The sequence below is a fragment of the Pithys albifrons genome, chromosome 19 (assembly GCF_047495875.1).
Source record: "Pithys albifrons albifrons isolate INPA30051 chromosome 19, PitAlb_v1, whole genome shotgun sequence".
Taxonomy (NCBI): Eukaryota; Metazoa; Chordata; class Aves; order Passeriformes; family Thamnophilidae; genus Pithys; species Pithys albifrons.
The window spans coordinates 7,078,122-7,092,647 of NC_092476.1; the positions used below are offsets into that span (position 1 = coordinate 7,078,122).

At 54.6% G+C, this 14,526-nt stretch overlaps 1 protein-coding gene across 3 annotated transcripts in view; it reads left to right on the forward strand.

Annotated features, from left to right (window-relative positions):
- The window catches only part of ITGB4 (integrin subunit beta 4), a 29,265-nt gene that overhangs the window by 6,217 nt on the left and 8,522 nt on the right, over positions 1–14,526 (forward strand). For all 3 annotated transcript variants that reach the window (XM_071574026.1, XM_071574027.1, XM_071574028.1), the window contains 28 exons: positions 96–300; positions 832–928; positions 1,343–1,514; positions 2,143–2,406; positions 2,821–2,910; positions 3,082–3,204; positions 3,305–3,472; positions 3,762–3,838; positions 3,988–4,199; positions 4,474–4,577; positions 4,734–4,832; positions 5,583–5,709; positions 5,848–5,967; positions 6,446–6,552; positions 6,860–6,893; positions 7,329–7,517; positions 8,048–8,151; positions 8,557–8,615; positions 9,190–9,213; positions 9,376–9,524; positions 9,605–9,784; positions 10,326–10,474; positions 10,981–11,185; positions 11,685–11,845; positions 12,203–12,383; positions 12,586–12,723; positions 13,243–13,425; positions 13,601–13,732. In XM_071574026.1, coding sequence (XP_071430127.1) covers positions 96–300; positions 832–928; positions 1,343–1,514; positions 2,143–2,406; positions 2,821–2,910; positions 3,082–3,204; positions 3,305–3,472; positions 3,762–3,838; positions 3,988–4,199; positions 4,474–4,577; positions 4,734–4,832; positions 5,583–5,709; positions 5,848–5,967; positions 6,446–6,552; positions 6,860–6,893; positions 7,329–7,517; positions 8,048–8,151; positions 8,557–8,615; positions 9,190–9,213; positions 9,376–9,524; positions 9,605–9,784; positions 10,326–10,474; positions 10,981–11,185; positions 11,685–11,845; positions 12,203–12,383; positions 12,586–12,723; positions 13,243–13,425; positions 13,601–13,732 — 3,853 coding nt within the window. The remainder of the gene's footprint in view (positions 1–95; positions 301–831; positions 929–1,342; positions 1,515–2,142; positions 2,407–2,820; positions 2,911–3,081; positions 3,205–3,304; positions 3,473–3,761; positions 3,839–3,987; positions 4,200–4,473; positions 4,578–4,733; positions 4,833–5,582; positions 5,710–5,847; positions 5,968–6,445; positions 6,553–6,859; positions 6,894–7,328; positions 7,518–8,047; positions 8,152–8,556; positions 8,616–9,189; positions 9,214–9,375; positions 9,525–9,604; positions 9,785–10,325; positions 10,475–10,980; positions 11,186–11,684; positions 11,846–12,202; positions 12,384–12,585; positions 12,724–13,242; positions 13,426–13,600; positions 13,733–14,526) is intronic.

Consider the following 14,526-nt stretch of genomic DNA (forward strand, 5'->3'; position numbering starts at 1 on the left):
TGCACTTCCCACGTGTCTCCCTGATCCTTGCCTCCTCCTCATTGCATCTGCACAGGAGATGGAGTCCATCCCCTTCACATCACTCTTCTTCACAGAATGTCAGTATCAACACATCCCTGAAGAGGACCCAGGTGTCTCCCCAGAGGATGACATTGCGGCTGCGACCTGGCGAGGAGATGAGCTTCAACATGGATGTCTTCCAGCCCTTGGAGAGCCCTGTGGATCTCTACATCCTCATGGACTTCTCCTACTCTATGTCTGATGATCTGGACCACCTCAAAAGCATGGGCCATAACCTAGGTGAGACCAGAGCCGGGAGAAGAGCGGAGCCAGCTCAATGCAGGCAGGCAGCTCCCTACTGCCTGTGGCTGTGAGTCCTTTGCCAGCACCAGAGAGAGGGATGCAGCTGGCAACCAGCTGAGAGGTGTCTGTTTTAATTAGAGTTCCTCATTATCGCTGCTCTGTGCAGCCTTGTGGGGAGATGCTGCTCCTGGCCCTGCTGGGATCACCATGTGTGCTCTCTCCTCCCAGCCCAGAGCAGGGGCTGGTGCCCTGCAGAGCTGTCTGTGCAGGGCCTTTGGCATTTTAAACCCATCTGTGTGGCAGGTGCTATTGCAGAAGTTCCAGTTTTGGAAGGGGGGGCTGCCAAAGGAGGCATAGGTTTCTACCCAAAAAAAGACAAGCCCTGAGCCCAAAGACCTTAAAAACTGACAATTTGTTAGTCTTACCTGAGACCTGATTAGCAGAGAAGATGCTCAGGAAAGGACTTCTTCTTTCCCTGGAGCAACAATCTCACAGGCATCTCTTTATTTTTGTGTCTTCTCCTCCCAGCGGAGTTCCTGCAAGCCCTGACCTCCAACTACACCATTGGATTCGGCAAGTTTGTGGACAAAGTCTCATCCCCTCAGACAGACATGAGACCTGAAAAGTGAGTGAGCCCAGTGGGTCCATGGGGTGGGAGCAGAAGGGAGGACAAGTGCCTTCTATGTCACCATAGCTTTTCTGATCTTCATTGTTTGCAATGCAAGGACCTCTGTCCATTTCTGTCACTTCATTGCCAATGTCTCCCCTGGCCTTCCCATCTCTCAGGAATTGCTGTAGGGCTGTGCCAATGCCTTGAATGTTGTCTTCTATTGTCAGACCTTCCCTGCACAACTTTTCTTCTCTTTCATCTCTGCTCTTATCCCTTCTGCCACTCAGTGCTGGTGGCTTGTGAGCTCAACTCCATGACTTCCCTTGAGGGACTCCTCAACAACTGGTGCCATCCCCACACTTCTCCTTGCACCCAGGCACCCCTTTGCTGCTGTCCCTACAAAACCCCTGGTCCCCCCTCCTCTCCTAGGCTGCGTGAGCCCTGGAACAACGCCGACTCCCCCTTCTCCTTCAAGAACGTCATCCGCCTGACCAGCAACATCGACCACTTCAGCCAGGAGCTCCAGAAGGAACGCATCTCCGGGAACCTGGATGCCCCTGAGGGCGGCTTTGATGCCATCCTGCAGACAGCTGTGTGCAAGGTGAAGGTGGCCAGGGATGCAGGAGCCATGTGGGCAGTGCTCTGTTTTTAATGAGTATATCTTGGTACTGGGGGATGAGCAGAAGAGCAGCACGCTGGAGCCCTGGTTATGTGTCCAGCTATAGTCAGCTCTTGTCCTCCCAGCCACACACTCCTAGTGCCAAGCAGATTTGCATTCCCAATTTTTCCTGAGTCTTAGAAAGTGTATGTTCTGGTGTTTGATACCCAGCACAGGAGCTGCTTGCTGGCCATCCTGTGTGTGCTCTTTACTCTGTCCCCTTCCATGCCTGCAGTGATGAAACTCTTCTCCCTGGAAAACAACCCACTTGGGTTTGGCTGCTTGGCTGAGGGATGAACACAGCTCCAAACATGTCCAGAAAAGCGTGGGCTTGCTCCCTGTACATACACGTGTCTGGCACTGGGCTGCTGGGTGGGAGACACCCTATGCATTGGGGGTGCAGATGAGAGCTTGGATTCTGGGGGCCACATAGCTGGCTGTGTTTGCTGCCAGGTGGAGGTGGTGCCTTGTCCCTTGGGTATTGCAGCTCCTGCCAGTGCTGGCTGGAAGTGCTGTGCGGGAACTTGGGGGTCACAGAGATAAAGGTTCCTTCTCCCCCTCACGGCTGTAGGATAAGATTGGCTGGAGAAATGACAGCACCCACCTGCTCGTGTTCTCCACCGAATCTGCCTTTCACTATGAAGCTGATGGTACCAACGTCCTGGCAGGGATCCTGGCAAGAAATGATGAGCAGTGTCACCTCGACACCCATGGCACCTACGTGTATGACACCAAGCAGGACTACCCCTCAGTGCCCACCCTGGTGCGCCTGCTGGGCCAGCACAACATCATCCCCATCTTTGCTGTCACCAACCACTCCTACAGCTACTATGAGGTGAGGAGACCATGGCAGTGATGCCATGTGGGCTTGCCTTTCCCCAGGACCATTGCTCCTCTGCCTCAGCTTGGCTGTGAGGAGAAAGTGTTCTCCCATCTCTTAACACTTAGTTCCCAAGTGCTAACCCAACAACGTGATGTTTTGCAGGTGCCACACTGTGTTATGGGGCTCCTCTGGGTTGTGGGAAGTCTCAGGGTGTATTATTGGGTGCAGGAATGTGGACTTCCAGAGGTCTCCCTGTGTTGATTTTTGTTTCTTGTAAAGCAGTGGGGGCACAGAGCTGGAGAGTAATTTAGGTTGGAAGGAACTTCTGGAGGTCTCTGGCCCAAGCCCTGTTCAAAGCAGAGCCCACTCCAGTGTTAGAGGAGGTTTCTCAAGGCCTTGGCTCAGGGGGCTCCTGTCTCTCTGCAGAAGCTGCACAGGTATTTCCCCATCTCTGAGATCGGGGTGCTCCAGGAGGACTCTTCCAACATTATGGAGCTGATCCGTACAGCCTTTGAGGTAACGATGCTCTCTGTCTGCTTTGCTCTGTCTCACAGGGAGGGCAGAGAGTGGGCACCTCCTGCCCAGGAGGGCAAGCAGGAGGCAGAATGTGGCCCCTCTGGGTCAGGCCATAGGGTGGTCACAGGCTACTGCTGAAAATCAGCATTGTCTTTATCTTCTGCCATCCAGCGCATCCGCCTCCAGATGGACATCAGAGCTGACCACACTCTCAAGGCCTTGAAGACAGAGTTCACCTCCTCGATGTATGAAAAGACAGAATCTGGCTCCTTCCACATCGCTCGTGGGAAAGTGGTAAGTCCTTGGGGGCATGTGGGGGGCTGAGCCCTCTGTGTCTGGAAGGACTGTGGTCCAGCAGAGCTGGCTCATCCCTGTGACACGGCTTGTCCTTCAGGGCAAGTTCAAAATGCACGTGGAGGCACTGGATGCCATTGGTGGGCAGCACGTCTGCAGCCTCCCCGAGAAGGACCGGCAGGGAACTATAGACGTGAAAGCCACATCCCTGAGCGACAGCCTCAAAGTCTCAGCCTCTGTCATCTGCGACGTGTGTCCTTGTGAGCAGGTACAAGGGGAGGTGTTGCAGAGAGATGTCCTCCTCCTGGCCAGCCTGAGATGCGAATGCATTGGCTCCCATGTGTGGGTCCTGCTTGACCCTCTCAATGATGGCCAGTGGAAGCTTAGCCTGGCCAAGGATCTCCATCACTGCCTGTACCAAGCTGGGCGTGCTGCCCCATGGCAGAGCTTGGTCTTCAGGGAAAAACTTTTCCCCTGGATCTGCCCTTCTGATTCCTGAAATGGTCCTGCGGGCAGCCGAGCCCTTTCAGCAGTGCCTCTTCTCTCTTCTCTTCCAGCAACAAGAGTTAAATTCACCCAAGTGCAGCTTCCATGGGAACTTTGTTTGTGGACAGTGTATGTGCCACCCAGGCTGGTAAGGAACCTGTCCAGCTCTTAAACTCCTCCCAGGGATCCTGCTGGATCTGGGGACCCACAGTGACACAAGCTCATGCCCTGGGCATCCTGCCCAGGACCCTGCTGTCCTCTGCTCTGCCTCTCTCAGCACCATCTCCTGTCCACCAGGCGAGGGGACACGTGTGACTGCTCCTTGCAGTCATCCCCCAACAACAAAGCCTGCATCCGCCCCGGGGACACAGAGCCGTGCTCGGGAAGGGGCGAGTGCCTGTGTGGGAAGTGCCAGTGCTACCCTGAGGACCTGAAGCAGCGCTTCCATGGGGCGTTCTGCGAGTACGATGTCCTGAATTGTGCACGCACCTCTGGCTTCCTCTGCAATGGTGAGAGCAACAACCCCCCCCCCCCTCCCCGCCAGTGTCCCCCAGCTGGACCTGGTGGCACAGACAGAGTGTCCCTGAAATGGTGGCACTGGCACAGAGTGGTTTGAGTGACCAGTGATGGGCTGCGATGACTCTGCACTTGCAAACATGAGGGAGGATGCCATGGAGTCTGTTTGCAGCCCCTTTGCACCCCAAAGAAAGTGGAGGAACCATAGACAGGGTGGTGGGAGCAGCACAGCGCTGGGCACTGGGTGATTCATCCTGTTGCCCCCAGACCGTGGTCGCTGCTCCAGGGGTGCCTGTGTGTGTGAGAGCGGCTGGGAGGGTCCGGCCTGTGAGTGTCCCACAAGCAATGACACCTGCATCGACAGCCGAGGGGTAGGTCCTGCCCTGCCAGGTCCACCACAGGTCCAGGCAGGGCTATAGTGAATTGCCCTGGTGTTGGAAGCTCTGGGCCACTGGGGCTGGCACCTTGCTGACTCCCAGTGCTCTGGGATTGCTCTCAGATGCCAACTGACACCTCTTCTCTCCCAGGGCATTTGCAATAACCGTGGAAAGTGCGAATGTGGCAGATGCACCTGTGACATGACCTCGCTGTACACCAGCTCCACCTGTGAGATCAGCTACTCCCTGGTGAGTTCCCTCTGGGTTTGTCAGCTCTCATTCCCACAGGGAGCCTTCAGGAAAGGAAGGCAGAGCAGAGGTGAAGGCACATCTCGGTCAGGAGCAAAATCCTGCTTTGTAGCTCTGGGCTTTCTTCACCCTCCAGTTCACCAGCAGCAACTGCTGAATGTCTGTCTGTGTTTATCTGCACCTTGGTGAAGCACAGAGGTTTGACATTGATTCCTGGCTTTTTCTGGTGTGCCTCAAGGCTGGAAAAAACCTGATTTCATAGAATCATAGGAAGGATTGGGTTGGAACAGACCTTAAAGCTCATCTAGTTCCAATGCCCAGTCATGGGCGGGGACACCTTTCACTAGACCAGGTTGCTCAGCCCCACATCCAACCTGGCCTGGGACACATTTGATGGTCTCATGCCTCAGTTTCCCTGTTGACAAACACGGGCTAATCCCACAGTGGGGATGAAGAAAGCTGGCTTTGTCATGTTTTTGGAAAAGCCTCCAAAGTCCTCGGAGAAGACCAAATTGCTGCCCAAATGCAGGTTGGTGGTGTAAGAGATTTTGGAACTGACTGGGCTGGGATCCTGGGTTTATAAATCCTTTTTTTAGCTGCTTGTTCTCAGTGATTCCTCCTCTCTTTGACCTTGCCCCGGTGCTGGGGGGAGGACACAGCTTCGCATCTCCAGTTTTGCCTTTTGGAGGTGATGTCCTCTTGTTCCTGTGGGCCATCATCTCCTGACTGTCCCACCCTGCCTGTGCCCAGGGATTCCAGGGCCTGTGTGAGAGCATCCGGGACTGTGTCCGCTGCCAGACCTGGGGAACAGGCAGCCTGAAGGGGAACTGCAGCACGTGCCACCTCCAGATCCAGATGGTGGAAGAGCTGAAGAAAGGTACTGCAAGAAGCAGAGCTGGTTGCAGACATCTGTGGTGTCTCCTGTGCACCCTGCTCCATGTGTGTGTGCATGTAGGGGTGTTCCCCAAGTTTCCTGCCCCTGGTGACTTTGCAACCCTGTTCTCCCTCTCCTCAGATGAGAATGGCGAGCACTGCTCCTTCCAGGATGAGGATGATGACTGCACATACCACTACTCCCTGGAGGGAGACCCCAGTGTCTTCCCCAACACCACTGTTCGTGTGCAGAAGAACAAAGGTGAGGAGAGGAGGAGGGGGAGATCTCCAGCCTGGGGTCTGGCTCAGTGACCAGCTCCACATACCTCTAGTCCCTGCTTTGTCCCTTTGCTGTGGCCCTGGGCAGGGTCAGCTGCAGCACCTACCTGCCCACCTTCCTGCGTGACCAGAGTGGGTGACATGTGGCTGTCACATAAACTGTGAGGAGTGGAGTGTGGCACCCTCAGTGAGCAGCACCTTTATTGATCAGAGCAGAGCCTTTCCACTGCCAGCATGGCAGGGATTGTTGCGAGGTGCTGCACTGCCCTTTGGGGTGTGAGCAGAGGTGTGATAGTTCTCTCTGAGCACCACTTCTTGTTGTGAGCACCAAGAGAGGGGTTCTCAAGCTTGGCTGGGCTGTTCCATCCCTGAGAGCTGTGGTCCAGCCTTTCCCCTTTGTCCCTGCCCTGCACACCCCACATGGGGGCTGTGCCTGGGAGTGACATTGCTGTCACTTGCAGAGTGCCCGCCAAGTAGCTTCCTCTGGCTCATCCCACTGCTCATCTTCCTCATCCTGCTCCTGGGCCTGCTGCTGCTGCTCTGCTGGAGGTTCTGTGCCTGCTGCAAGGTGAGTGTCTTGGCCAGCTGCCCTAGCCCAGGGAGAGGACCAGATAAAGGCCAAAAACACAACAAATTTCTGGAATCCATCCAGCTTCCAGTGTGGCCAGATTAGTAGGGGCTGGGTCCCAGTGGTATCCAACACCTCTGCTATTGCTGACATGAGTTGCTCTGGGATTTGTGGCTAAAATCAGCTTCCAGAGCCCCATCCACCCACTGCCTACCTACCCCTGCTGATGTGAATCCTCCCACCTGGAAATGTGGGGAGTTTGCCCTTGGCCACAATGTGATTGTGTCTTTGGCTGTTTGTTTTCTAGGCTTGCCTGGCCCTGCTTCCCTGCTGTGCACGAGGTACCAGCCCTGTGATCTGGGGGGAGAGGGATCTGTGGGGCTCATGGCCTTCCTGGGTTGGGGGTGTGTGGAATAAGCATCCCTCCTCTCTGAGCTGGGGAGGTGGATCAGGGAGAAAGCTTCTACCAGGGAGCCTGAGCCAAGGAGCCTTGGAGTTTCTGCTCTACTTCCTCTCCCTGCCCCACATCCTGGGGTGCCCTACTGGGAATTCCAGTGCTGGTTCTCCCTGACCAGTGTCCCTTGTAGTGCCCAGCTGCCCAGATGTGTTCTCCCCACTCATGGACAGCCTTTGCCCTCTCCACTCCTCTCCTGACATCCCAACACGCTTTGGCATGGTAGAAACCCTGAAGGTCACCCAGAACAACGTCTCTGGTGTTGGGAAGTTGATGGTTGGCCTTGCCACAGTCTGCCTAGACTCTGTCCCTGGCTCTGCAGGTCGCACCGTTGGCTTCAAGGAGGACCACTACATGCTCCGCCACAGCCTCATGTCCTCTGACCACCTGGACACCCCCATGGTGCGCAGTGGATCCCTCAAGGGCCGGGACACAGTGCGCTGGAAGATCCACAACAATGTCCACAAGCAGGGCTTCACCTCCCCCGCTGCCACCAACCCCAAGGACCTCGGTGAGTGCCACGTCTGGGACAGGGTGTAGGGGAGATGCTACAGGTGCCATGAAGGACTCAAACCCTTGATGGTGGCCCCCAGGTACAGCAGCCACAGTGTCACCTCCAAGCCCAGTTTCAAGGGGGATTGTTCCTTTACCTGCTTCCATCCTGGGGGAAGCTGAGCAGCACAGTCCTGTGTCCAGCCTTGTAGCAGGACCTTTGGAGACTTCTGACAGCCTGGTTGCATTGTAGAAGAACCTTGCATGCGTTCTAGTCTCATGAGCTCACTGCCCCAGCCTTGATTTTGCTGCCTCATCAGTGCAGATCCACCACTGGGCACTGTTCCCTTTGCTGGATCTGGCAGAACCCTTCCCAGTTATCCCTCCAGTTCTCAAAGAGTTTTCTCTGCTGGTGCTGTGGGATTTGAGTGCTGGTGACACAACATCTGGACACCAAGCACCATGTGTGTCCCTGTGTTTCCTGCATTTGGGTGGGTTATGTCTCTGACTGAGAAGGAAGGAGTTTGATTTGGGAATTTCTCTCTGCAGTTCCCTTTGGGCTGTCTCTGAGGCTGGCACGGCTTTTCACGCAGAACCTGGTGAAGCCGGACAGCCGGGAGTGCGAGCAGCTGCGCAAGGAAGTGGAGGAGAACGTACGAGCCTGGGCATGATGGGGGCTTGGGGTGGGCCTGGGGACAGCCACACACACTGAGGGGCTGTCTGTGATGCTGGGAAGGGCAAGTGCCCCTTTCCTGTGGACCCAGACAGCTCTTGAAAGGAAGGAGCGATTTTACCTCTTTCTGAGAAAAGCACAGGTTGTAAGATCACAATTGTAAGAATTAACAAAGCATTGTTGATGAGATTTGAGGTTTGCTTTGGGGTGTGTGATTCGAAGCTCTTGTTTGGCTTCAATTTGCAGCCTCTTGCCCTGTCCTGGGAAGAAGCCTGGTGTGGGAGGGTGAGGGGGGAGGACCTGAGGTGGCCAAAGGGCCCTTGAGCCTGCTGACATCCTTGTTCAACAAGGGGTACCTTGTGAGAGTCCCTGTTGCTTCTTGCAGCTGAATGATGTTTTCAAGCACATCCCTGGCTGCCACAAGCTCCAGCAGACCAAGTTCAGGTGAGTCAGCGGAGGTGAGACCTGCAGAGCAGGGTTCCCCCAGGGCCCTGCTGATGGTGGGGTGGACTGCAGGGATGGGGTGTGACATCTGGGATGTTGGGAGGGAGCATAGTTTGTGAGATGTCATTGGCACAAACCTGGAGTGGTGCTTCACCAGAGCAGAGCCCCCCCAGTTGTGCAGGAAATCTCAGCTTCATATGGCTTTGGACCAGCAGGAACAAATCTTGATTGCATGGTGTTTAATGGGCAAAGTTTCAGTCTGGTGCAAAGCTGGGAGTGCAGGCCAGGAGGAGTTTGGGGATGCCACTGCTGAGAAGGGAGTGGTATCCTCTCCCCATGGCCTGATAAAGATGTGATCTCCCCTGCAGGCACGTTCCTCATTGCATTGGGAAACCCAGGGTGGGAGGGAGCAGCCAGGCAGGAGGGAACGTGCTGGGGCCATGGGCTCTGTGGGATGGGTTGGCACCCGCAGGGCAGTGCTGCAGCTCAGACCTGCACAGGGCTGTGATTCACACAGCACTTTGTCTCTCCAAATACGTTAGTCACTCTGATTTGGTTTTTTTCATTCCCCCAGGTTACAGCCCAATTCTGGGAAAAGGTAAGAGCAACTTGCAGCCCTCTCTTGTGCAGCTTCTCTCTCTTTGTGCACACAGGTGTGGAGTGGCCGAATGCCCCACACACTCATTGGCCCTAGAGCTGCTGTGTGAGATGAGCATCTCTGGTCTCAGCTCTTTCCCACCTTTCTCTTCCCCCCTCCCAGGCAGGATCACACCATTGTGGACACAGTGCTCACTGCTCCTCGCTCAGCCAAGGCAGACATCATCAAAGCAGTGGAAAAACATGTTTCTCACGAGGCTTTCAATGACCTGAAGGTTGCACCGGGATATTACACAGTGACCTCAGACCAAGGTGGGGAGCAGAGCCCAGCGCTGCCTCCTGGCTGAGCATGGGGGGCATTTCCCACCTCCAATCTTTGCCTCTTCCTCCAGATGCTCAGGGGATGGTGGAGTTCCAAGAGGCCGTGGAGCTGGTGGATGTCCGTGTTCCACTCTTCATCAGGGAGGAGGATGATGATGAGAAGCAGCTGCAGGTGGAGGCCATTGAGGTCCCCAATGGCATCGCAAAGATTGGCCGCAGGGTTGTGAACATCACCATCATCAAAGAACAAGGTGAAGGGCTGCGACTGTGGCATGAGAAAGGTGTTTGTGTCGGGTGTCCTGTGTCCAGAGGGAATGATGTGGTTTGTAAGGAAGGCACAGTCTGTGTATCAGAGCACCCCAAGATCACAGAGCAGAGACTTGCTTGGTGATTCCTACTGAAGTTACCTAGGGCTAAAGTGGAGCATAAAACATGCAAAGGAGGGCTGTCATTCCTGCTGACAGAGACTCAAATATTTGACCATTACAAGTTCAGATGCTACAGATTCCATGACAGATCCATGTGCCTCTGCTGCTCCAATTCATAGATTGATAGAGTGAAGCAGAACCTCTTTGCTGTTATGCTGTGCTTGGGGCAGGTGAATGTTCCCAGCACTTTGTCTCTGCTTCCTGCCTGGCTGTTTTGAGCAGGGAGCCCTAACTGGGCGAGATGAAGTCTCCAGCCCATGCATTAATATTTCATGTACAGTTCACACCTGTAGGTGATGAGAACTCTGTTCTGGGAGGACATCAGAGTGTTTGTAATACACTCCTTTTCTCCTTCCTCTTCCAGCCAGCAGCCTCATCACCTTCTTGCAGCCAGCCTATTCCCACAGCCGCTTTGACAAGCTGGCCAAGATCCCTGTGGTCCGGGAGATCATAGACAATGGGAAATCCCAAGTCACCTACAGGACTCGGGATCTCACCGCCAAGAATGGCAGGGTAAGGGCACTGTTCCTGGCCTGGGCAGGCAGGAACGTGTGGGAACAGAGGGCTGGGAAAGAGACAGCCCTGGGGCTGGAGAAGAGTGGTTGATCAGCCTCAAAAGGGATGAGGCTGGGAGGGGGGACCCAAGGCTTGAGGTTGGCACAGGGTAGATATTCCACTCCATCCCTTGCTCCCTGTGCCTCAGGGACCTGAAAGGATGCCTGTGCCTGAGGCAGAGGGTACCAGCTGCTTCTGGAGCTGTGGGCACTGAGAGGCAAATGGGGATTGACCGGGAGATGAGGGGAAGCTCTCTGGGAGCCTCCTCATGGACTCCATGAGCTGTAATCATTGAATCATGGAATGGCTTAAGTTGGACAGGACCTTAAAGATCACCTAGTTCTAACTCCCTGCCATGAGCAGGGACATCTTCCACTAGACCAGGTTGCTCAGAGCCCCATGCAGCCTTGCCTTGAGCACACCTCTCTCTTCTCCTCATCACACACCTCTTCCTTCTCCTCCAGGACTACATCCTCACAGAGGGTGAGCTGGTCTTCCAGCCTGGGGAGACCCGAAAGGAGGTGCAGGTCCCCTTGCTGGAGCTGACCGAACTAGACACCCTCCTAAACAACTACCAGCTCAAGCAATTTGCCATCGACCTCCTCCATCCCAAGTACGGCGCCAAGATCGGCCGGTACGCCCAGACCACGGTGACCATCGCCGACCCAGGTAGGGGCTGGCAGTCATTCCAGGGGTTGAGAATGGCAGCCGGGGTTGTGGGACCCCCACACTAGCCCAGCCGAACCCGAGGTGGTGTTACAGGGCTCCAGTGCTGCTCGTCACTCAAAAAAAGCAGCAACCAGGAGAGTCCTCCCTCTCTGACTGGTAGATTTGGGACTCCCTCTAGAGGCACGAGTGGGAATAGAGGGTGGGTGGGAAGAAAGGGGATAATACACCTCGCAGAAGGAAATAGAGTGGATTGTTTATTCCTTTTCATTGGGAATTTGAATAAAAAGCTATAAGAATATGGGAGAGGCTGCCACGAGCCGTGCTTGGTGGCCTCTGTGGCTGGACAAGGAAAACTGTAAGGGGTGTCATCAGGTGGATCAAAAATGTAAGTAACAAGTTTATCACAGCGTGGCAGGGCAGTGCTGGCAAGAGGCACACTTCCTTTGTCTTCCAAGGTGAGGGCTGGCACTAATGTGATCTTTCTTCCTCATGTCTGCAGAGCTGGTGGATGGTATCCCCCCGATGACTGGCCTGGGCCAGGTGCCCCAGTCCCCCAAAGGCCGCCCAAGTGCACCACTCAATCCCGATGCCCGTGCCCTCAGCTCCAGGGAAATCAACTTCAACTGGTTTCCTCCACCGGGAAAACCTCTGGGATACAAGGTAAGGGGTGAATGGATCCCAGGGAAGAGTGTGGGTCCCATCCCTGCATGTGTTCCATGCAGTCATTTGTACTGAAAGGACCCAAGAAGACACCCAAGAGAGGGAGCAAGTTCACCCCTTCTGACCCCCTCCATCCTTGAGGGGCTATTTCAGGGTGGAAGTGGAATTTGCAGGAAAGATTCCTAGTGGTTTCACCTTCCTTTCCATCACTTACTCTGAAATGCCCAGATTGCTGTGGCCTCCCATTTCAGAGGAATGGCACAGCACCTTCCCAGAGCAGATTTAGTAAGAGATGGGGAGTTACTTGTCCATTATGTGAGGATCTGAAGGAATCATGGCTTGCCCTTGCTTTGCCAGGTGAAGTACTGGATCCAAGGGGACCCTGAGTCAGAAGCCCATCTCATTGATGTCAAAACACCATCAGCTGAGCTGAGTAACCTCTACCCCTTTTGTGACTATGAGATGCAAGTCTGTGCCTACAATGCCCTGGGTGAAGGGCCTTACTCTGACATCATCCACTGCCGCACACTGGAGGAAGGTGAGCCACTCTACATCCTTCTTCCCACCCTGTAGGAGCAGGTTTGTGCCTGTGCACCCACTGTGGGGTCAGGGCTCCTGCCTCGAGCTTCTGATGATCTTGGGTTCAAGCCCTGACCATCTCCCATTGCAACCCAGCTGTGATCTGGGGACTCTGGCTCCTGACTTGCAGTAACCTGGACCCTTTGCTCTTGCCTTCCCAGTGCCCAGCGAGCCTGGTCGCTTGGCTTTCAACGTCGTGTCTTCCACTGTGACACAGCTGAGCTGGGCTGAGCCTGCAGAAACCAACGGGGAGATCACAGCTTATGAAGTCAGTTATGGGCTCGTCAACGAGGACAATGGTAAGAGCTTTGGGTGGATGAGTTGAGTCAGGCTGAGGGGCTGGTGTACACATTCTGCAGGCTGGGCTGGTCACAGGCAGCAGCAGAACCAGAACAGCTCCAAGCACATTCCTTGTGAGAACTGGGATTTGGAGAGGTTGCTCTTGATGGAAGGAGTGCAGAAAAATCACCAGTCAGGATTTAATCCTGCAAATCCCAGAACACTCTCTGTCCCCATTAATTTCTACATTGTTTCATGTTGGTTTTCACCTCAAAAACTTGCCTCATAGGCCTAGACCTGTGGGTAGGGTGTCAGTAAGGTGCTATTTGTGACAAACCAGCAACAGGAGAACTCTGGTGTAGGTTGACTTTAGCATTTAGTTTGGAAATTTCCCAGGGACAATGCCATGCCTGTTGTGAGCAGCCCAAATAGCTGCTGCATCTTGTCCTGGAGCTGGGCTTAGCAAGCCTATTGGCCATGGGTGGGATGCTGTGGGGCCCTCTGTGTCTCACGGGTGACAGGTGTGCCCATGTTTGCAGTACCCATTGGCCCTGTGAAGAAGGTGCTGGTTGAAGACCCGAAGAAGCGCATGGTGCTGATAGAAAACCTGCGGGAGTCGCAGCCCTATCGCTACATGGTGAGGGCCAGGAATGGTGCTGGCTGGGGCCCTGAGAGAGAAGCCACCATCAACCTCGCCACGCAGCCCAAGCGCCCCATGTCCAGTGAGTGGGGAACAGGGCGAGGGGGGGAGGTCCCCATCACCCCCAGCTGCCTCCCCATGTCCTGTTTGCTTGGCTGTACCAGCCACCCCGAGGAATACTGAGGGCCAGCCCGAGAGTGGGAGGCCTGTGTGACTCTCTGCTGCTTGTCTAATGGTACTTTCCACCTGTTCTACAGTCCCCATCATCCCTGATGTGCCCATCATTGATGCAGAGGGGGGTGAGGACTACGACAGCTACCTGATGTACAGCACAGATGTGCTCCGCTCTCCAGCCGGCAGCAAGCGCCCCAGTGTCTCTGATGACTCAGGTACCTTGCTCTGAGGTTTGCAAAGGTTGTTTTTGATATTAATTTTCCTTAGCAACAGCTTTCAGCAATGGGCTTCACTGGTCCTTTCCTCCTCTTAGAGATGGGGAGATCCAAGTCATGGAGATGGTAGAGATTAGCCTTTCCAAAGCTCAGTAGCTACATCCACAGGAACACTTGACTGGTCAGTGTAAATAAGACCAGTGCTTCCTTGTCTTAGTCATGAGGAAAAGAGAAATCTCAGTGTGGGGTGGGAGAGGAGCTTTTCATGGCCTTCCCTGCTCATCTTCACTTCCTGTTGCCATTTGACTGGTCCACAAAAGTTACTTGTCAGCAAACAAGCACTGGCAAGGCATAAAATTGTGAGTTCCTTGGATGCTCAGGGTCTTAGCCAAACCAACAGGAGGGAACTCAGCAGTGCTGGGAAGGCAATGGTCTCTCTTCCTCCATCACATCGCTCTCTGAATGCCGCTGACTCCCTGGTCTTGTACTGCGACAAGGAGAGGAAAATGGGCCATAAGTGAAATGATGAGGTTTGTCAGTAGGGGGGTGTTCTCCAGGGCCTGGGTCCCAAGAGCAAGTCCTTGGTCCTTTTGGAGAGCAAGTGATGGAAACATCAAGAGTCCGACCATCCTGAGTGCACAACAAGGAGTGACGAAACCTCTCCTGAGCAGAGGACAATTGTTGCAGACTCTTCATGACAGGGATGGGTGTGTGGTGGGAGTTTGACTCTCACCTTTTGTCACAACGAACACAGGGCTGGAAAACAGTCCAGGGGCTGAGGAACCTCATGCATG